This window comes from Epargyreus clarus, unplaced genomic scaffold, assembly GCF_041222505.1.
Source record: "Epargyreus clarus isolate Ecla_fem2 unplaced genomic scaffold, WU_Ecla_fem_2.2 ptg000004l, whole genome shotgun sequence".
In the NCBI taxonomy this organism is placed as follows: Eukaryota; Metazoa; Arthropoda; class Insecta; order Lepidoptera; family Hesperiidae; genus Epargyreus; species Epargyreus clarus.
The window spans coordinates 11,677,300-11,702,389 of record NW_027332212.1 but is presented as its reverse complement, the minus strand read 5'-3'; the positions used below and the strand labels follow the sequence as shown (position 1 = coordinate 11,702,389).

The window sequence follows — 25,090 nt, the reverse complement described above, 5'->3', positions numbered from 1 at the left end:
TGGCGTTGGGGTGATGGTGATTAATACGTAAGCAATATATAATAAAATTAAAATAACTATATTAAAATATGTTTTATGATTCTTATTTGTATTTATTATAATACCAGTAATAGTAGTAAACGGATTGTAAAAATTTCAACCGTCTTCTTAGTACGGTTCAAGAGTTACATCGAAAAATGCCGAAAAATACCGGTTTGTTGTATGGAGACCCCCTTTAATATTCAATTTTATTTTATTTTTAATATTTTTTGTTATAGCGGCCACCGTTATGCATCTTCTGTAAGAAAATCATGTGTCTATCTATTACGGTTCCGGAGATATAGCCCTGTGACAGACGGACAGACAGCGAAGTCTTAGGGTTCCGTTTTTACCCTTTGGGTACGGAACCCTAAAATAAGTATGCAAATGTATCTCGGAAATCAAACCACAAAGAGTTCACACTTAATTTATTACACATTAGCATAGTAGATAACAAATCTTTAACAAAAAATCTGTCATCTAATTATCAAATAGGTATTATCTTAGCTCTTAATAGGTATTGAAGATAATAAGTTTAGCACAGTTCGTGTAAACGCCAATTACCATATTTCATGACTTGGGCCTGTAACCTACATAAAACAAAGACTCGAACCTTGGCCCGACCTCCGCGCATCCTCGCTCCACATGAACTATTGTTCCGGTCGATATGAGCCGGTTATTTCAATATGCACACACAAATATGAATATGATTACACATAAGTATGTATATAAATTGTATACCATTAAAATAATTTTATTTATTTGCATAATAAATCTATTTTATTATTATAATATAGGAGTAGCAGACGAGCATGCAGCCACCTGATGCATAATTATACCACCTTCAAAATGATAGCCTTAGTACTAAATAATGTTAACAATCAATTTTTAAAACAAAAATTTGTGGTAAACAAAATTTAGATAGATCAAGTATTAATAACGTAAGTTGATCACCTGTTTTGTAAGTTAGGCGGCATCCATAGCCGTCCACGGAAACATAAGAACAGTTTCACGCTAAATAAGTGTGACGATGGTACCTCCCCACCCTAGCTCTACCACCTTTCTCAAATACTCATTACCATCCTGTTAGAAATCTATTCAAATTATTTTATTATTAGTACTGTTTTAATTAATTATTTGATGTCATTTTTATAATACTAAGTGCTAATTACAAATTTAAATCACTGGAAGTTACGATTGTATGAGTTAGCATAAAAATAAATTTGACGTTGTAGTTGTATTTTGCGCGTGAATAATAAAAGTGGAAAATAGTATCAAGAAAAAGTTTTATGCCTTTAATAAATTTAATTAAATTTTATATAAACGCTTTCTACACTCACAGCCTCACACTAGGATTCCCTGTATCGTGGGTGCTATGGACACACAGAGACAAATACACAAACACCCGAACCCAGAAACAGAAACCTAAATTCATCATTTAAAAAACTGTCTGGCCGGGGATCGAACCCGGGACACTCTGCGCGTCAGACCGGTATGGTGACCGCTTAGCCACTCTGGTCGTAAACAACCTAACATCCAAAAAAACTCCTAAAATCCTAAACAACTAAATATTCGCGTTTCAATTTACAGTTCCACTAAGCTGATGTCGTAGAACAGCAAAAAGAGCCCTAATCTTCCTGCTCCGTAATCTAAAGTTCAATAAAGATTAAATTATTTACAACGTTAAATGTTACTTGATTCGATAACATATTAATAGCGGTCGAAGTCATTATATTGCAACCGTTTATTTAGGAGGCTTAGCACGCGGATAGACCTGCATCTAAAAGTGCTTGAACCACCTGGTTCAACTCCGGCGACATTCTGACTAATAACCCCAGTATTAAGCGCTGCTGTATCCTGGTTCAAATGGTGTGGTAAGAGAGACATATTTTCCGAGACATTCCAGCAACCGTTTATATAGGAAGCTGATACACCTGCATGCATCACCGTGCTCGCTAGAACCCTTTTATTGACTTACGGCTGTCCTAATACATACTAATAGGGGAAACGGTTCATAATGCTCCATACGGTTTTAGACTATTTAAAGGTCTCTATAAAGTTTAACGACTGATTCTATGATAACAGCCGGAATCGACGATAAAAGTACACCACAACCACAAGCGGTGACCCATTCAATTTGCGACCGAGTCGAACATCGGTTAAATTTGTTGATATTTTCAATTTAACACTAGAGTCCTAGGCAGTTTTAGTAAAAGTAGAAGTTACTTAATTGTATGCCTTTTTGTGCACAACGACCCGTCAAAATCTGTTTAGTCGTTTTCAATATCAACTTTGCAGATAGATTCTGAAAAAAACTTTTAGATAGCGTTATACGAGTATGAGTAAGATTTGACAATTACAGACAGACACTCGAATCTTTGTTATATAGACAGTCATTTCGCGTACACTCAACACCTTACATCTCAATCTGAGTTAGTTTCCAAGTTAATGTTCCAAATGAGCTTTTTACAGCGTTTACCTTTGCCAATCAACTTTAATTTAATGAAGCCCGACGCAAGCCCACGTCGGATACGATCCAACTAAATTAACATGTGATTTGGATAGAGATGTCTTAATTAACCGGTTGTGCGACTTTGTCATTACGGTACCGGACGATACTAGGTCTTAGTACGTGCACTAAAAGATGTTAGTTCTGTGTTACTTTGTAAATAGTTCCGCTGTTTGGGTGGGCTTGTGAAGAGGCTTGTGGTTTGATTCGGACTTAGTTTAAAGGTCCGAGGTTGAATCCGACATGAACTCAGAATTTTCGAAATTTTATGCGTATTAGAATTTATACAGCTTGCTTAAATAGCTAAGGAAATATACTCGATAGTTCTCTAAAGTTTTAAAAGTCCTGTGTTGTTCACCAATTACTTTTATAAAGTAGGACTAGATACGAACATATAGCCCACTTGATGATGAGTGGCTACTGCCGCCCATGGACATATGTAACCAAGCCTAACTTAGATTAGATTCTTATCTACGGTCGGCCACAGGTGCGACTGAGGACTGAGTTGGAATGCTTCTGAAAATTGTGTCTCCCTTACCACTCCATTCAAACCAGAACACTGCAGCGTTTAACACTGCCTTCATTAGGCAGATATAGGCGGTGGTACCGCCGGAGTTGCACCACAGAGGATTCTACCACAAAATAAAAATATATATTTTGTGGTTCTACCACCTCCACCTTACCAAGCATCTGGTCAGTCTATGGCCTAATTCCTACCACTTTCCATTCAGAGACTCGTGCCCAGCAGTAGGACAATAAGAGGTCAACGTACTAACAAATCTTGCCAACTAAAAATAATACAATAGTACCAGCGATTATAAATTTCGCGCCCCTCAATCATCACCGAATAATGATGATATTCTCTAATTAATGATAGATCGTTTGATAATAATATCATTATTAATAGGGCAAGGAATATCATTAATGTCCGACTTTCGTTGGATTTCATTGTTACATCTTAACCACTCATCTATCATCGTAATGAGATGATTTTTAACTAATGCAATATGCTAGTGTTGTTACCAGATGAACAGTCATTAATATAACATATTAATGTACTCACTGAATTAATGGTGGTCTTTGATTGTCGATCAGATGAAATTGCAAGTGGCTACATAATTCTAGATAGTAACATTTCGTAAATGTATTAGTCTTTGTACCTCATCAGTAATAAATAATTATTTAGTTCAGTATGTAATTTATTTTCATCTACATTGAGATTCAACTTTGAAATAGAAATAATGTAGGTGAATTCCCTAAAACATTATGTATTTTCTTAATATTATTGAAGTAGCTAATAATCTGCAGTCCAGCTGATGGTAAGTGTTCACTGCCTCTCTTGGACATCTTTTTTTTCGAGGGGGAAACCTTTGAAAGGTACCCGGTGCCGTGGGAGCGACACAGAGTTATGTGGGATTCTTACCGCACTAAATCCCCCAGTGGCCGTCCTCGGCGCTGCGTAAAGGATTCCGGGATCTCCAAAGGAACGCAACCGGAGTCCTCTTCGCGCATTGCCCCGTTGGGCTCCGCCTAGGTCGCTCTTGGACATCTGCAATTAACTCTGGTCATATGCTTTCAACTCCGTATTGGACAGGGGTTATACGTAAAATCAACCACAAATGCATTGGTCCTCCTCAGGATTAAGATGGTCGCAATATCTGTAGCACCCACACCCTTATACCGGAACTACGTTACGCTTAAAGTAGGAGCGACGGTGGTGACCTCCCGAGACGAAAAGACTCTACCATCAGTCATTCATTTACTTTCAGTGTTATCGGAGTTGGACCTGGGTCCCCCCTACATACATTTCATTGTGTCGTACTCTTATAGTCAGATACATTTGCACAGCTTAAAATATCCGAGCATTTTTCATATATTTTGATATACCTACTATGTATTATTATTTACAATGTATAAAATTATATTTATATTTATGTCTTATATGATTAATTTACTTAATTGATCACACTTAGGTAATATATAAATAAAATAAAAATAAAAAAATGCTTTTATTTTATTTATTTTATATGATTAATTAATCGCTCTTTACATATATTGAGCATAATATTATAACAAGGGATAAGTAATAAGCTTATATTTTAAACGTATTACCTGAAAATAGACAACAAATTTCAATAAGATCTGATTTATACAGAGTACAAGACTAGATATCTACTAAAACATGTTATTGGAGACCGAACATAAATGAAGTCCTCAGTTTCTGAAATACCGTTCACCGTTTCCGCCCTCAGAGCAACCAGACAATAAGTACGGTTACTTCAGCACACAGACGTAGTAAAGAAATAGACACGAAATAACAATATTTAGTTTAGTTTCTCTGTAATTCTTCTGTTTTTTTTTGTAGACTTCATATTGATTGGTTCGTCGTAAATGCGACACATAATAATTCGAAATAAATCCTCAGCTATCACCCAATATTCAGTCAGAATTTTTGTTCTAATTTGTATCTATATGTGTATGCCTAAAAATATTATACTCTGCCCTAAGCGTCTTTATATGACTGTGTATGATAGTAACTGAAACCTATGGTCGAAATCTTGTGATCATAGATGTAGGAAGTGTTACGAGTATGTACTCGTATATATTTATGTTTGTCTCGAGAAAATGACACAACCAATAATATTCATAGCTATTTTTTTGTCACCATAAGCGACCAATATGACTGAAACAGTCACAGAGAGTATATTAGGTGTCTATGTTTTCATCCGTCTACGCTCCAACAAGACAATTCCGTGAGGTCGTTATTAAGTAAATATTCTCAATAATAATTCATGTGTCTTGCTCTTGCTTGTGCGGTGGAGTCTATAAATCATGTTATTAACGGACCCCCGCTTTGATCCACCGCTTACCTTCGACCCTATCATTAATATGGAACGAGACCTATGTAATGAATTACTACTTAGACTATGCTCTGATGTATGGTCGATGGATTTAAAGGATTGGCACTTCCCGGCAATGAAGTGATTAATATTTTAAGTGCTTTTTAGTTTTGTTTTGAAGGTGATAGAAGCGAGTTTTAATTAATCAGGTACTACCGTCACACTTGCCATCACACCACATTTCTAGCTTTATAAGGCTAACACAAAAAAAAAACACTTTCTACACTCACAGCCCTCACTCACTAGGATTCCCTGTATCGTGAGTGCTATGGACACACACAGAGACAAATAACACCCAGACCCAGAAATAGAAATCTAAACTCATCAATTTAGAAATCTGTCGGACCCGGGGATCAAACCCGGTACCCTCTGCACGTCAGACCATTCCAAGACAGAGAGACAAGGCATTCCAACTTAGTCTTCAGGGATACCAACGCTTCCTGCAGAAAATAACGCCTATGACACTCTACACCCCCGTCCCGACAAAACGGGTCTAGATAAACATCATGAAGTTTCAGTCGAGAAAAATCCAGCGTGTCCATTTCGTTGTTCCCGTGACTGAGATAAACTAAAGGTGGTAGAACCCTTTGTGGTTCGACTCCGGCGGCACCACAGCCACACCTATTTCTACCTTATAACAGCAGTGTTAGGCGCTGCTGTGTTCCGTTTTGAAGGGTGTGGTAAGGGAGACAGACTTTTCCGAGGCGTTCCAGCTTAGTCCTCAGGGGTAGCGGCGCATCTGTGGCCGACCATCTAATCCTATCTGGGGTTGATTACAGGTGTCCATGGGCGGCAGTAGCCACTTATCAGGTGGACTGCATGCTCGTCTGCAACTCCTATATTACGTAAAAAAAAAACTCTATAATACATATCGCCACGTAAAAAAGAGGGCAGCAATGTATCTATTAATAATCGAGAATCGAGATCGTAGAATTTTCACCCCGTACGACGCTCAATAAGGGAAAAATGTTATGAAAATATTGTTTTATAAATTTTATAATCAAAGATTTTATTAACATAATTATACATTATGCCTTCATAAGTTATAATTATTAGTAATGAAAACTTTCTTTTAACAAATTAAAAATTCAAATATGAAAAATATTAGAAGCCTACCGTCGACGCAACAAATATCATTGCTCAACAACTAACATTTATCTCTTTTCAGAAAAATGAGAAAAGCCTTTAACAGATTTCAAAATAAAGGTATTGTTTCAATAAATTACAAGTGGGTGGCCACCTGTGGGGCCTTGTTAGTGAAGTGATATTTTATGCTAATACCCATATTTATGAATGAATAATTCATATTATTATTTGTTTGTGTTACTCAAGTTTATAAGAATTAATATTGTTTGAACGTCCGCGCTATAACATTAGAGCGTTTGTCCACCACCGCCGTCACCGGACCGTCACCGAGAACGAGATGACGGCGCCGAAGTAGCGGTACATACATTTATTATAGCCGCGTGTCCACCGCACGTCCGTCACTTCATACTAAAGTCGGCCCGAAATAATGTATTTTCTGGTAACGGTCCGACGACGGCGGCGGTGGACAAACGCTTCGTAAAGTCGACCCGAAATAATGTCGATATCGGTGACGGTCCGGTGACGGCGGCGATGGACAAACGCTCTTACTGTAATATGTTATTTGTATTTTGACAAACGACGTATATTTGTTTTAATTTTGGAGTCCTCATTTGTATGCATTGGGTGGTAATAAAATATTCTGTTGGTAGTGTTACTAATTTTGTGTTAAATTAGATTTATGTTGAACTTTTTTTTATTGTTTAAGTTACTGCTTTAAATATAAAGTTTTTACGTAAAACCTATTTACTTAGAAGTGTTTATTATTTTTTTCATTTACGATAGAAGACCAAATTGCATGCATGGAAGACTATTTAGCCCCCATTTATATCAACAGACAGTAAACGTATCGGATCAGACAATCTGCCTGTGTCTGCATGTTACGGAAGATATAAATACATTGAAACACAATCCATTGTGTCTGATATGTATGTCTATAAATATAAATGCGATCCATAAAATTAAAGGTAACACAAGTTACTTACCCAATCTGATATTACTGCATAATAATAAAAACCTTGAATTGACGGCCAACCTTCGCTAGTCGGAGAGGCACTTTAAGAAGAAGAATAAAAACCTAAGCATAATTGGTACTTCAAAGTAAAAATCTTCTTAATATAATATTCTAGCTATATTTTTATAAATTCCTGCAATATTTTGAGCCGCTCGACATTGTACTGGGTGGTTATCGATTCTCCATTGTTTTCTGCACTAATCATTTTAACTTGGCGCACCTACCGCACTCGGGGATAGGGTGACCAGCCTGTTTACAAAGAGCGGACCAGCTCAGGAATACAAGATAAATTGGTAGATATTATAAATTTTGGTAGATAGGAAAACTCCGTATTTCTGAACTTAGATCAATATAAAATTGATTATATATTGTGTTACAACACAGATTAACAATTACGCACAAAACAACCAAACTAATTAAATGAAAAACTTAAGAGCTGGTACAAAATTGTTCATTATAAATAAAAAAAAAGCAATAAATAGCTTTATGTGGTGCTCAAAAATGTCAGACTACAAAAATATACATTGAAATACGCATTTGTACTTAGATATACACATCGTAATATCATAATAATTATTAGAATAAGCTAATATTAATCACAATATGTTAAGTAATAATTGCAATATATTATTTAATAGTTAACAATTAAAATTAAACAAGCTTAAAATCTAAAAAATTCGAGCGAGTATTTTCTAAAAATAATCTATATATCCCGATATATTTAAAGAGCTGGTAACACCAATATCGGTGGATTCATAAATTTCGAGCCAGCCCGGAACCGTTACGTCGCAATGCTATCGTGGACCCAACAACTAAATCGAATTAATAACGATTATATCAAATCCCATACCATTTTCTATGACTTTATTTAACCGGAAAATGTGCCCATTTAATGGTTCGTAATGGCTTAATGGTATTAGAGAGAAAGCTACCTACTTTTTGACTTAAACTTAGTGTAATATCAACTCTATAAATGTAGTTTACTATTGTTTAAGTTTTATTTTTTGTTTTTTATTTGTACGTATTTTAGCTGTACCCCGCGGTTTCACGTGAAAAAGTGTAAATACTCTGATTTCATAGGCTATAATTTTTTGCGCAGAAACCTAATTCTCTTACTAAAATAAAAAATAGTTGGAGTATCGTCTTAAAACAACAGCTAACTCCTTCAAATCGTCAAATTCGGAGATTAGCCGGAACAAACAGACAGACCGACAAACAAAATGTTAATAAGGTATTCTTTATAATTTTTGACCCTTAAGTAAAAAGCTGTATATAAACTATGTTAATATGCCTTATAAACTATGTTATCTATCTATCACTTTAGACACTATGGATTTCAATAGAAATTTTAGTCATGAATTAAATTTAAGACTAAAATCAATATTTGCGCCAAGTTGAGCCAAAAAAAAGCGACACGGCCGTACCATTCTTTTCTCGAAGCAATTCGGCCGATTTTTGACCCCTTGTTTAAATATCCCGAACATATAACAAGTTGATTTTAGACAAAATAATTTAAAAGCAAGAATTAAGCGTCGTTTAAATTAACTGGTACAAAATTATACCTGTCGGTATGCAACAAGTACATAATTATATTATTTTTAGCAAAATGAAGGTATGTGGCGAGTTTGCCATCAGGAAGCATCGATGTGAGTGTGACGTCAGGGCCGTGTAGTGAACGTGAACTTTCTCGATCGATTTCATATCAATGTTACGAATGCCACTCGTATTTGCTTACGTACTTCTAACTGTCTTAGAATACATAACGTGTAAGATGTCTTTAAATCAATTACTTGAAATAGTTGCTGAAACGATGCATTCTTATGTTAATAAATCCGAGGTAATAATAACCATTGTTATAAATATATGTAATCGTTAAGATATTTTTATACGTAACTCTAAAGATAACCATATCATATGGTAAGAAAGATACTTATGAGTAATTCCAAGTTATTTTGAAGTTTGAAGAAAAAGAAGTCTTTGTAGTTCGATTTCGGCGGTGCCACCGCCTGCCACATCTACTTCTGCCTCATAACAGCAGTGTTTTGCGTTACTATGTTCTCGTTTGAAGTGTTCGGTAATGGAAGCATACTTTTCTGTGGCGTACCAACAAACTTCTCAAGTGTAGCAACGCATTTTTGGTCGAACTCAGGTAGGAATCTTATCTTATCAAAGGTTGATTACAGGGCGGCAGTAGCTACATATAGTAGCGATGGACTACATATTCGTACGCTACTTCTAGCTTATAAAAAAGACCTCACGTAAATATCAGTCCTATTCGGATTGATTACACATGTTCTTGAGCGACAATGAAGCACTTACCATTTTGTGGAATACATGCACCTCCGCCACTTGAAAGTATAGTGTTATATTATTTTACTGTCAACAATGTAAACGTCAGAGTCTAGATGTAAACGGCCTCAAAAATGATGAGTATGTACATGACATGTATCTATTCTGATTTTTATCTATTCTAAACTGTTTTTGCATTTGAATTAAATATTCAAATTACGATGTCAAGTGCTCTTACATTTTACACACGGAGCTGAGTTCGATACGCTGGTTTATGGTATGACATGCAGGATTGCGGGATTCGCAATGTATTGCTAATGCATTCTAGGCCAGTGGCTCTCAAACTTTCGTGTTGATCTATTTCTATTAAGAATCAATTGTTTTCTAACGTCTCAGGAAGGCGTCGAAAATTGATTTCCTATAACTATACATTTGCCTCTGAAATAAAATAAGTAAATAGGTCCTTGGTAGATAATAAATGGGTCCTTATATATAAAAGAGACATCACCAAACTAATCTAAACCTTTACTCTATCATGTAATACACAAATCAACCATCCCCGCCCCCTTAATTCGCTTAAACGTCCGTTGAATTTCTTTATTCCCTTCACCATCCTGTAGGCCTTCAGCGCCCATAAGGTGTTATCTCCCACTTTGAGAAACACTGCTCCAGACCATGTTCAAGTTCGGAATGCTTGTTACAAATAAATTCAAACGGTAAATACATATTTCAGTGCATTTTTATTGCTTCTGTGCGATCGGTGTATGCATTTATTAGCTTTTGATTAATAAATGAGAACGGTATCTAGATATTATTATTTCTTAGTTACAAGTGTACGAGCGTAAATATTAAATTTTACATTAAATTATACAATCTGTAAGAAGTGTCTACTTCCGGCGTATTTTCGAAATGTATGTATATTCGATATTTGTATTAAATTTATTTAACAATATATAAGTCAGATAATTCCCAGCAAACAAATTTAAATACTAAACTTAAGATCCTATGTAACTAACATGGTACTTAATTTATTGTATTACTTTAAGGTACTTCTTTAGTAATAAAATTTTAACATTATTAATTTCATACATTTGTGTTTAAAAAAATAGAGCATCCTGTAGACTTCACTTTTCAGAACATTATAAAATACCCTCAAATGTTCAATTTTTCCAAACATTCTCTTTGCTATAAAAACAGTGACTATTCAATTTAAATTGAACAAAAGTCCCTTTGCAATAATAACAATAAAACATCGAGCATCGTTAACATCGACGTCCATATCCTGCAATCAAGTAGCAAGAATCGATTGTCTTTACCCACAACATCGATTCTAATTTCCTGCATCGAAATTTAGAGCTCGAGCAGTGAAATAGAGTTGCAGAGCCATCCAGCCGGTGGTCCGACACTCGTTACCGTTTAATTGGCACCGATTGTACCACGCCACATTGATTTTATTTCTACGCTTTGATCAACAAGAGGTATTATGGTATTTTTATCGAATTCATTGCTTTTGACATGTACACCATGGCGTTGGTTGCCCACAATAAAGTTGTCAAATAATAGAAATTATTATTGCATTTCAGTTACCTTTTTGATAGTATTAGATTATTATTTTTAATGCCAGTCTACCTTCGTTAATTTATTTAGTAAACTAGCTGACCCGGCAAACGTTGTGTTGCCATATTAATAAAAAAAAATGTTAAGGGTGAACAACCCTTATCACTTACGGGTTTGAAAAATAGATAGAATATTTGAAACTGCGATGGTAGCGAAGTCTGTCGAATCCAATGTGAAACATTCCAAAATCAACAACTACTTACGAATTAAAAATGAATTAAAAAACCTTTTCCCACGGACTAAATTGTGAATCTTATTCGTTTTCTAATATACGATAAATGATTTGAGTAAGACTTCCATTTTATAAACGTTTTTATTAAATATAGTACGACATTAAGTTACAAAGAAATTTTCACGACAGACATTGACACACAGAAAAATACAGAAGCGCCATCAAGTGGCGGAAACATAAAACATACATTTCTTAATTTGAATACACCTTTTTAATTTACTATTTAATACTCCCACTTAAATTAAGAAGGTGTACTTAATACTCTATCTCTAATACATTTAAACTTGTTAACAGATAAGGCCTTTGTAAGAAAATCTGCTAGTTGATGTGAACTTTCAACATAGTTTACATTAATTATCCTATTTTCAACCTTTTCTCTAATAAAATTGTATCTCACATCAATGTGCTTACTTCTCTTATGAAAAACTGGATTATGTATTAATTTAATTGCACTTTGATTATCTACATACAATGTTACAGGATATTCCAGTTCACCTATATCAATTAAAAATTGTTTTAGCCATAATATTTCTTTTGCAGCATCACTAGCAGCCATGTACTCAGATTCTGTCGTTGACAGTGCTACTGTATTTTGCTTTCGGCTATTCCAAGTGACAGGACCACCATTCATTAAAAATATGTATCCAGTAGTGGATCTTCTAGAGTCTAAATCACCTGCAAAGTCAGAATCTGAGTATCCAACTAACTCGGAATTGGTACCATATACAATAGACATATTTATTGTACCAATTAAATAACGTATAATACGTTTTACAGCATTTACATGTATAGCTCCTGGATTACTCACATATCTACTTACAAGATTTACTGCATAAGCTATATCTGGCCTAGATACTGAAGTCAAAAATAACAGTGCTCCCACTGCTTCCCTATATGGAAAATTAATAACAGTTTCATTATTATTTTTAGATAACTGTACATTCACATCTACAGGTGTAGTGCAACTTTTAGCTTCAGACATATTGAACCTATTTATTATACTTTCTATATAACATTTTTGATTTATTGTTATACAGTTTTGCGTTTTCTCTATTTCCATGCCAACAAAACTACTAAAGCTCAATACTTTTATTTCAAAATTCTTTCTTAAATCTTTTAATATTACAGATAGAATCTCTTTATTACTTGACAATAGTAATCCATCATCGACAAATATAATCAACAGAACTTTAATGTTATTAAAATATCCTACAAAAACACAATTATCGGAATAGCATGATTTGAAACCGTAAGTTGTTAAAAAGTGAGTAAATTTTTTGTTCCAACATCGAGAAGACTGTTTAAGACCGTATAAAGATTTGTTCAACTTACATACTTTTGATGACTCAACCTTAATACCTTGTGGAATCTCCATATAAATTTCTTCCATCAGGTCCCCATACAGAAAAGCAGTTTTAACGTCGAACTTTTCTATATTTAAATTGTCTCTTGCTGCTATACTCAATACCAATCTGATAGAGTCATACCTAGTAGTAGGCGAAAATGTTTCTTTATAATCTATGTCCTTCACTTGTGCAAAACCGCGGGCGCACAGACGAGCTTTGTACCTTTCTATTTCTCCTTTCTTATTTTTCTTAAGACAGAATACCCATTTGCTTGTTATTGGTTTCTTTTCTGTTCTGTCTGTTATTGTCCAAGTATTGTTTTCCTCGTGCGATCTTAACTCTTCTTCTATTGCTTTCCTCCAATTTTCTCTGTTACTTCCATTAACTGCCTCATCATAAGTATCTGGTATGTCTACTTCAGTGAGATTTACTTCCATATTTTTATTTCTACGAGGTCTAAGATTTATGTTACTAAATTCTTCTATAGTAATATCCCGAGGTGGATTATATGTAACATCATATTCATCATCAGCACTCTCCATATTTTCGTCTGATGAAATTTGATTTTTTTCAGGTTCATCTGTTAAATTTTCTCGAGGAGACAACGGAACCTGTTTATCTATATCACGTCCATTAACATGTATCTTAACATAATTTTTATTGGGTTCCTTTAGGGTACTGTGCTCATCAAACTTTACATCTCTTGATACAGTTATCTTTTTTGTACTCTCATCAAACATTCTGTAATTTTCTTCATCATATCCTACTAGTATCATTTTAGAACTTTTCTTATCTAATTTCTTTCTCTTTTCTTTAGGAACATGGACATATCCTATAGAACCAAATATTTTTACATGATTCAAACTTGGTTTTTCATTATACCACAGTTCATATGGCGATACATCAATTGTTTGACTAGATGAACTTCTGTTTAATAAGTAGACAGCACAATTGACAGCTTCAGCCCATAAATTCATAGGGACATCTTTTGCGTATAACATAGACCTTGCACTTTCCATTATTGTACGTAATTCTCTTTCAGCCCTACCATTTTGCTGTGGTGTATAAGGAGCAGTACATTCATGCTTTATCCCTTTTCTTTCCAAGAAATGCCTAAAATCATGGTTTACATACTCACGACCATTATCTGTATGTAGGATGCGCACATCGTGTTTAAATCTATTATTTACTATGGCATTGTATTTTATAAAACATTCTAGTACTTCAGTTTTGTGCTTCAGAAAATAAACGTGGCGATAACTCGTGGCTCCATCCTTAAATAAAACAAAATAGCGCATTCCTGATACTGACGCCTCCTCTATGGGACCACAGACATCACTGTATACTATATCACCTGCCTCGGCTTGGGCTCTTTTGGATTTCTGAAACGGCAACCTTGCTTGTTTACCATACTGACACGCTCCACAAATAAAGTTATTGTCTCCAGTCAATGGTATAGGAATTGCTCCAGACTTGCTCATTTTCTGAAGTTCATTAATGTTCAAATGCCCTAAACGCTCATGCCATATTTTGATATCTGACTGTACCATATTACAACTTTCTTGAATAACTGTCTTCACTTGCAACTCATAAAGATTGTTTTGTTTCAGATAAGCACACATGACCACTACATTATCCTTCATTATTAGAGCATTGTTATTATTTTTCAATATTACATAACCTTTTCTGGTCGTCGCTCCTTCAGAGAATAAGTTTTTCCTTAACTCCGGCACATAAAGTACATTTTCTAATATACTTTCTTCCCATTGTCCTTTTACCTTTCTTTTAATTAAAATTGTTCCTTCACCACAAACTTCAATATTCTGTTTGTTTCCTAGCTTCACTATTTTATTTTTATCATGACTGAGATATTCATTTAATTCACAAAAGAATTCACGTCTATATGTCATATGCATTGATGCCCCGCTGTCTAATATCCATATGTCATTGTCATTCACATATGAAACATTTTCCGCACTAAATGCTAACATATTATTTTGCTCTTGGTTCTTATGAACAGATTTCTTGGGTGCTCTGCAGTCTCTTGCGAAGTGTCCTCTTTTATTACAGTTGTAACACACAAATCTATGACTTTGTTTATTTGCATCATCTGGAGTGCTATATTTTGGCTTCGCATATTGTTTAACTTGCCTTGGATTTTTCTTAGTTGTCACTAAGGCTGTCTCATTGTTGGTATCAGTAACTAGACTCGCTTCTTCATCGATTAATCGCGATGTCAAATTTTGGATAGTTTGACAATCTGAATCGAGCGAGAGCCACGCTTGCCGCAATGAACGGTATGTGGGCGGTAATGTGCTCAATATTTTAGTCATAACGGCCGTATCACTCAACTTCTCACCGCATTCTCTGAGATCTTTAGCTAAGCTTTCTACCTTTGAGACATGTTGTGCCATTGTACCTATCACTTGAACAATAAGTATATTGGTAAAATTTTTCATGGACCATCATCTTGTTGAATTCAGATTTATGTTCATAAACAGCTTCCAATTTATTCATCACACTTTTAGCTGTCTCACAATTCTCAATCAAAGAAATCTGATTCAGATCCATTGACGATGTCAAAATGAACATAGCCATCCCGTCGTCTTTGTTCCATTGTACTAGTGCGGCAGCTTCTGATGGTTTTGGAGTATTTATATTCAAACCTTTTGCCCGCAAAGCACAATTAATCTGGAATTTCCATTGCTTAAAGTTTCTACCATCGAACTTTTCGATTTTCATGGAATTTGTGACCTCCATTTTGCAATTGTGCTTACACCACCTTTTTAACTTTTTCCGTCACGTACTTTTCTCTTAATATATTGCTCTTTACTCAATATCGCACATCCAATCGTTATTCAAAGCGTCCTGGGTACATAACCTATTCGTTTTCTAATATACGATAAATGATTTGAGTAAGACTTCCATTTTATAAACGTTTTTATTAAATATAGTACGACATTAAGTTACAAAGAAATTTTCACGACAGACATTGACACACAGAAAAATACAGAAGCGCCATCAAGTGGCGGAAACATAAAACATACATTTCTTAATTTGAATACACCTTTTTAATTTACTATTTAATAAATCTAAACCATTCTCAAGTCCCCTTGAACACACACAACAAATTTCATCAAAATCAGTCCAGTCGTTTAGGAGGAGTTCAGTGACATACACACGCACATAAGAAATATATATAAAGATAAGTAAGACATTCCTTGCAAAAAAATAACAACAAAACACATTGTACTTGTACTGACGTCACACAACTTTCAGAACATTTTGAAAAACTCTCAAATGATTATCGAAATTTAGAGCTCGTGCAGTGAAATAGAGTTGCAGAGCCATCCAGCCGGTGGTCCGACACTCGTTACCGTTTAATTGGCACCGATTGTACCACGCCACACTGATTTTATTTCTACGCTTTGATCAACAAGGGGTATTATGGTATTTTTATCGAATTCATTGCTTTTGACATGTACACCATGGTGTTGGTGGCCCACAATAAAGTTGTCTAATAATAGTAATTATTATTGCATTTCAATTACCTTTTTGATAGTATATGATTATTATTTTTAATGCCAGTCTACCTTCGTTAATTTATTTAGTAAACTAGCTGACCCGGCAAACGTTGTGTTGCCATATTAATAAAAAAAATGTTAAGGGTGAACAACCCTTATCACTTACGGGTTTGAAAAATAGATAGAATATTTGAAACTGCGATGGTAGCGAAGTCTGTCGAATCCAATGTGAAACATTCCAAAATCAACAACTACTTACGAATTAAAAATGAATTAAAAAAACCTTTTCCTACGGACTAAATTGTGAATCTAAACCATTCTCAAGTCCCCTTGAACACACACAACAAATTTCATCAAAATCAGTCCAGTCGTTTAGGAGGAGTTCAGTGACATACACACGCACATAAGAAATATATATATAAAGATAAGTAAGACATTCCTTGCAAAAAAATAACAACAAAACACATTGTAATTGTACTGACTTCATATAACTTTCAGAACATTTTGAAAAACTCTCAAATGATTATCGAAATTTAGAGCTCGTGCAGTGAAATAGAGTTGCAGAGCCATCCAGCCGGTGGTCCGACACTCGTTACCGTTTAATTGGCACCGCTTGTACTACGCCACACTGATTTTATTTCCTACGGCTCTTAGTCATGAAATTGGACCCGTAAATATACCCGATACGGTTTGATTATTTGAACTATTTCATTTGTGATCGGGGCTAGAGTTTAGAAGATGCTAATTTGTCATGTGCGTATTTTGATTCGTGATTGATTGATGATATTAATCTTCTCAAAGGTATGTGAAGTCTACAAACAATAGCTTGGCTAAGATCACCATGTACATGATATCCTCCACTCCATGGTTACCCCCACCGTCCGTTATTAAGAAACAATTAATCTTATTTGTTACCTACCAAAGATATTTGATAATGTCTGCCTAAGAATTGTCAAATTTACATCCCGGATATGCAAAAATCGGATAATCGAATGCTAAGAAATGTAACTAAAATATATCGTCGTTAAAAATAATATTTGACAAATTTTGGTGCACTGTTCCAGCAAGACATATTAATCTTGCTGGAACAGTGCGCCAAAAGTGCGGCAAATTGTTCACCTTAAAACCTTATTGATGCTAACGAATAAATTATTTTTAATTGAAGAAATATATTTCCTTCCTAAAACATTTATCTAATACCTTTTGATTCTTAGAAGCGAAGTTCAAGAAATCAAAGATTAGCGAGAATTACGCACAGGCTGTTTCCGTTGCTCCCGTCTTTCTAATTGGCATCGGTAATATCCTATGGAATTAATGGGAACCGGATAGTTTTATACCTCCTATGGAACTCATATTTTCTGTTATCATATCTCATTAAAATTTATACTAATAAGATTAACGTAGTGTTTTTCTGTGATTACAAAAGTATTGCTATTTTTAAGTGTGAATAAAATATGGTCTAGCTATGAAAATTAAGGTTTTATTGTACTCTGCGAATAATAATTCTACAGATACACTTGAAAGATACCAAATTATGAATTAGTGATAGCATGCATAGTGGTTGAATCTCAGCCTCTCCTCAATCAGGAGTTTAAGTTTTTAAATGCGGGCACGAACCTCCAAATTTTCAGTTTAGTTCAGTTTTAGAAATTAATTATCACTTGAAGGGAACAGGGAAGGAAAATATCGTGAGAAAACGAATCGAGAAATCGAGAAAGCGAATTTAGAAAAACTTGGCAGGTAAAAAGCCGTTTCTAAAAAATCTGCTACGAAAGTATACTTACAAAAATATTAAAGAACTGTGTATTGAAATGTAAAGATTAAGAACATCACAAAATCTCCGAATTAAACCCATGTGTGTGCGGTGTGTTCGCGTGTCTCTCTAATAGGCGTCCGTAAAAAGCCGATGCAATAGATGCCAGCGAGCTCACGAGCGACACCTGGCGGCCGCCCGCGGCACGAACGCCGCTACGGAATTACACCCATTATACAACTAGATTTAACTAACCAATTTAATACTATCTGAGTCATACGAGTTTTGTATTTTTTGTATGATTGATGTAAGAAATGAACTGCAGTGTAGCTAAGTGGTCACTGTCGGCAGTGGACATCTGTAAACGACCCTATAATTATAGATTAAGGTTTCTAATTTAAGCTGATGACATATGTGTTGCCACTCCTGAAGACTGAGAGGGTTGCTTTATTAGTAGCTTAGGTTATTCTTATTCTTCCACCGAAGAACTGCATCACGATAGAAATAGCTGAAGGTGGTAGAACCCTTTGTGGTTCGACTCCGGCGGCGCCACCGCCACACCTATTTCTACCTAATAACAGCAGTGTTAGGCGGTGCTGTGTTCCGGTTTGAAGGGTGTGGTAAGGGAGACAGACTTTTCCGAGGCGTTCCAGCTTAGTCCTCAGGGGTAGCGGCGCATCCGTGGCCGACCTCAGGTAGGAATGTCTAATCCTATCTGCGGTTGATTACGGACGTCCATGTGCGGCAGTAGCCACTTACCATCAGTTGGACTGCATGCACGTATGCTACTTCTATATTATTATATAAAAAAAAGCTGTGGCGGTGGTACCTCCACGGACTAACCATACTTATTCTACATGCCGTTAATAAAGTTAATAAAATTCCTGTACTTGTTAAAATAAAACATTCCTGTTCTTACAGCAACATCAAAATAAAACTTATATGTATTAGCACTCTTATACAAATGTTACTTTGTAATAAAAAACTTATACTTATACTTTAAACTACTTAAATAATAAAAAAGTCAATTCAACGATTTATTTTCCAATGTTGAGAATACAAATGTACAGAAACACAATTTTATTTACGTAAAGATAAAATACTAAAGGTACATAAGCGAATATCTACGTTTGATAAAAGTATATAAGTTGTTTTTATTTTCCGTGTCTATCTAACGTAAAAACTCTTATTTCACACTCTTGAACGCTCAATAACCACGATGACCCATCACTTACGGAGCAGGTGTCTAACTGCTAATGTTTTTGCACTGTCAAAAATCTTATAACACAATAGTGTAATAACCTCTCAGAACTGGCCGTGTCTGATACTATCTGAACCGTAAAACATCGATTTTTACGGTTTGACCACTGCTCTGATTATCCGCACCCACAACCTGTCGCATTGATGAAAAACCGATTGTGAATCGAAAAAAATATGAATCTCCGGTTTTTCTCATCCTAATTATACGGGTGAGTCAGATGAGACAATTTTTTCGTGGTGGATTATTTTTTTGAAATTCGAATCGATTTTTGAAATGAACAGTCGCGGTTCAGTGGTGACGTGCGCGTCGGTTTGAATGAACTTGGACCGAATTCAGTAAGTAGTTAGTTTTTGTTTGTTTTGTTTTGCATGAATACTGTACCCTTAGTATGAGATTTTACGTTTGCTCTAAAACGTTCACCGTTTACGTATTATAATGTATTGAAAATAATATTCCGCGGTATAAGTTTCAAAAATGGGATTATAACGCTATCAAAATTAAAAATGTAAAAATAAATGCATTGTTTTATATTTGTGAAATTAAATGTTGTTACACTTGATATTCAGTTTTTTAAAATTGAAAATGCGAAATTTCAGTTCCGATGCACGGGGGCGCTGTATAAGGGAATACGGGAACGGTGAACGTTTTCGAGCAAACGTAAAAACTCATCCTAAGGTTACTGTATACCTACTGCTATATTTTATGAGTATCCCTGAAACTGTCCTGTCTTCACCTTGAACGTACCCCTGATTTGTATTGAAGCTGCGTTCGCATCAAACGAGGTTTCAATATAATGTCAAAGTCAAACTCGCGAAATGCAATGCTATAGCAATTGAATTCTAATGCACTGATTTCAATATCGCTTTCTCCGTGTTTGTTGACGATTTCTAGAAAACAGCATAAATCAATATAAACAGTGGCTAGTACTTTTTGAAAACTTGTCGACACTTCTTTATTAACATCTTTGTTTTAGGCATTTTTTCTCCCTTTTTATTGCTATTATAATAGTCAATTCGTCAAATATATTCACATTTTTCATTTCTTAAAATCCCAATTTACTCACTAACGTCCTTGCTAGCCATATATGTTTGCAATGGTTATACTTGAAGTAAGATTAATTGACAAGTTACGTTCTTCCGTAGGATAGAGCGATGTAAAATCAGCCCGTGCTCTCTTGATTCGATGCTGGCACCGTTGGCGCGCCGCGAGCCGGACGCCGAGGCGGTAGTGTGGCCGGCATGGTGTTACTCAGGTATTGCCCTTAACATGTAAAGTTATCCGATTCACATGAGGTTGGAAAGGTTGATTCGCCGCGAGCCGTAGACCAAGCAGGTAGTGAGGCTGACTAGATATCACTCAGGCATTGTCCGATAAGTACATATAGACTATAAGGTCAAGAGGACGGTAAGGTTTTTGTGCCTGAGTTCGTCTTCGAGTTAACTCAACCGGCTTGGTGTTACACGTGTACTATCCGTTAACATGTTAAGTTCAATTGATACGAGAATGAAAAGTCCGATGAGCCTGGACGTTGGGCCGTCAGTTGGGGGCTGAGGCGGAAGAATTCCCGGCATGGTGTCACTTAGGTTTCGTACGTTAATTTGTAATGTCATCAGCATAATATATGTATGCTTTTTCAACGCTGACAGTGCCGTCACCATTGATATGCTGCGAGCTAGATTCCGAGGCGGTAGTTGGGACGATTTAGTGTTTCTCAGGTATTGTCCAGTAACATGTTTAAGTTAGAAACACACAAAAACAATTCATTCGATGCTGACAGTACTGGTACTGTTGCCGCAGCGAATATTTGATTTGATAAAATAAATAAATAAAAAATATTAATATTAAGTTACTATTTCGCGCGTTAAATTATATTTAATTAATAGCGGCAATGCAATGTTTATAATGTACCTCATTATTTTTACCACTGGAATATAGTATACTACTACTATGAGGTATACGTACAAAAATTCAGCGTAATTTGCACGAAACAGTAGCACGCGAATGGAGCGGAAAAGCAGCGTTCTAACTATCGTTGATCTGTGCGCAGTGGGTGGCGGCCGACAGGTGCACATTTCCATACATCTTCCGTAAGAGCTCACGACTCGGCTACCGTCGGGTTTTTTCGGCTCTCCCGCCTATTAGCCTCGCTACTGGACTTTCGTGGAGTAGTTTAGATAGCGTTCGAATTAAATGTGCTAATGATTGTTAATATGTCGTTTGAATATTACGAGTATTTTGAATTTGGAATTGGAATTTTCGAACCAAGCTATTGTGGAGTGGCTCAGATGCGCGTTCAAATTTATTTTTATTATTATGCCAATTTAAATGATTTAGAGCTGTCTTTAAATTTGGATTTATATCGTAAATATAAATCCAAATTTAAATCCAAATTTATTTTTATTATTAACCAAACTATCGGACTTTTATGGAACGGTTTAGATAGGCGTTTCAATTAAATGTGCTTATAAATCAATTTAACTACATTTAGAGTATTTTGAAGATGGAATTATGACGTGTTTACGGATTCAATATAATATTATGAATTATTAATTCGTGATTACCATACGGTAAAATTGATTTATTAATCAACTAAGGATATAAATTGTATTCATGATGAGACGAATATTAAATAAACAAGTTTAATATAATAATTTAACGGAAAGCCAAATTGAAGCAAATGTGCTTGCGTTTAAAAAATATGCCCGTATTCAACTTTAGTGTTACAATTGCCATTCTATTTTCTATATTTTCATAAATAGCATCCATTTTATACTAAGTATTATTTTTTATTTAAACTGGTACTAAAACCTAATTAGTGCAGTAAGTATATAAATGGTCATACACTGATCAATGTAATAAATTACACATCCTATTGACATAAAGACATAAAGGTTTCTACTAAAAAATTTCTTTTTAGTATTCGTCCGAAAAATGCTTGAAAAATATTTCTCTCCATCAAGAGCACACACACACATAATTAATTGTATTGAAACAAAATAAGTAACTTAAAATGTGTAAAAGTGTACTTTGTAACAAAGTGGCCGTTATAATCGTCAAGTGGCACACAGGACGTTATTGCAGCCAGAATGTGGCTTTCGGTTCACATATTCTAAAGTTAAATATTAGTCCGAAAGATACTTTTAACAGTTTTCCTCTCCGTCACTGGCACACACACATCCGCACACAATTATTTCTATTGGAACAAAATAACTAACAAAAGGTGTAAAAGTGTACTTTGCAACTAAGTGGTCGTTATAACCGTCAAGTGGCACACAGGTCGTGATCGAGGGAATAATGTGGCTTTCGGTTCACAGATCACAAATTGAACAATTTATCGCTTTATTTTACAGACGAACTATTGCAATCATCGTTACTTATTGTAGGGCATTATTTGCCATATTAACTTGAGTTTTTTTTTAGTTTAACAGAAATAGCTGTAACGATAATAAAATACACGTATTTGTTGCTTATTTAATAAACTTATCTTTTTTTTGAGCCTAACTACTTATCTATGCCTAAATATAAATCAGACGTGCTACCTAATGGAAAGTAGTCAACGTCGCCTCTGGACATTTGCAATACCAGAAGAGTTGCCAATGCATTGCCGGACTAATTCTGGATTAATTTCACTCTTTACTTGTAAATAATATCCACTAACTTCATAGGCTATTGATTTTTTTTCTTAGGAATATGACTTAAGTACAGAATCTAATAAAAATACTGAACGATTTCAACAATAGCTCTAAGCTTTTCAATCTATATCTTAAAATAGGTAAATATACCTACATAATCTTTTTATAACATGTTCATACACAATCCTATATCTAGATATCCTGAAAATATATTAAAACGATATGCAATACTCAGAGAACACAAGTAAGACCTAGACTATCACTCAGGCTTAGTATTGAGCATGCTCGACTCGTAGCAATCTGAGTAACTGAATAAATGTAACAGTCATGGAACAAATTTATCAGAGATCAGATGGTAAATCTGTTTCGTATTTATGAGGAAATGTGAGTGGAATATCATATCGATATATAACTGGAAAACTGTCCGACCGCGTTCATATCGTCAATCGTTTTCATGTCCCACTATTGGGATTGGGCACGTGTCTCCATAAAACTGTGAGCACCATATTGCACTATAGCGGCATAGATTAGTAAAGATTACTCACTACTAACAAGAAAATGTAACCATGTGAAATAGTTGTGTAAAAAACGTTTTGCCACGTCTTCGTGCTAAAATGTCCCTAAAATATTTGAAATAATTATTTGTTTATTATGTAAATTACGCAGTATTAGTTATTTATTCGTAAATTTTCTCCAAAAATGTTTTTTTTGCCAAGAATTCAAAAAAAGAACTTTCTAATAAGCCGTTTGTGGCTTCATTCAATTTGAAGGCAGCGAAGTATCTTTACTAATCTATGTATAGCGGATTCATGGGCAACATACATAACACATTCTAGAGCGATGAAATGGGTCACAAGACACAGTCGATTTAATGTTAAATTACTGCCACTCATAAGCATCTACAACTCGGGCCCTCGATAGAGGGGTCCGAGGTTCAAATCCCAGGCACTCACGCACCTCTGATTTTTCAAAGTTATGTGCATATTACAAATTATTATTTGCTTTAACGGTGTAGAGGGCTCTTGGATGAGGAGGCCGAAGATCGGGCTCAGTGGTGTGCCTTGGGAGAGGCCTATGTCTAGCAGTGGACTAATGTGGGCTGAAGATAGATAGATACATTTAACGGTGAAGGAAAACATAGTGAGGAAATTTGCATACCTGAGAGATTAAAAAAAGTTCTCGAGGGTATGTGAAGTCTAGCAATACGCACTTCACCAGCGCGGTGGACTATGGCCTAATCCTTCTCATTATGAGAGACAGTAATCGTAATAGTGGAACAATATTGGGTTGACGACGATAAACATCTGGCACTATCTCCAAATAGTTGATCCAAACTTCACTTTAGATTCATGCTGCTGATATGATCAGCGATGTGATCCTGTATTTTTGTGAACACCTTTCAAAACCTTTGAAGCCCATAATAGTTACATTTACATCTCTCAAAACCTTTCAAGTCCATAGTAGTGTTACTCTACGATTATAAAATAAGAATGGACGTGATTATGGTGTACCCATGGAATGTCGCTTTGACGCTAAATGCCAAGATTTTACGAAAACAAATTAACAATTAAGCATTAAATTTGATCACACCTAAAATCATGCAATCTAAAATATTGGACACCTGTCTGTATACATAACTATATACAGTTAATAGCTCACGTCTCTGTTCTGTGGCGTTGGCGATATATTATGGTAATTCTCTATGTTTTATGTTTCAATTAAGGTTGCTCGAGTGACATTTATATCTAGAAACTTGTAATGAATTAAGTTGACGCAATCGAAATTAAAGTTAGAAAGATATACGCTTTGGTTTGTGGAATATTTAGGTGAATTGTATTGTTTTGGTAAGTACTAGAAGAACAGAATATGTTATCAAGAAAATACATAATAAATAGGAAAAAATATTATAAA

At 35.1% G+C, this 25,090-nt stretch overlaps 1 protein-coding gene across 1 annotated transcript in view; it reads left to right on the top strand.

Moving 5' to 3' along the window:
- LOC140757563 (uncharacterized) overlaps positions 1-25,090 on the top strand; it is a 234,764-nt gene that overhangs the window by 52,957 nt on the left and 156,717 nt on the right. Inside the window, exon 2 of the mRNA XM_073093329.1 lies at positions 20,690-20,799. Within this exon, the coding sequence (XP_072949430.1) occupies positions 20,730-20,799 (70 nt within the window). The 5' untranslated portion in view covers positions 20,690-20,729. The remainder of the gene's footprint in view (positions 1-20,689; positions 20,800-25,090) is intronic.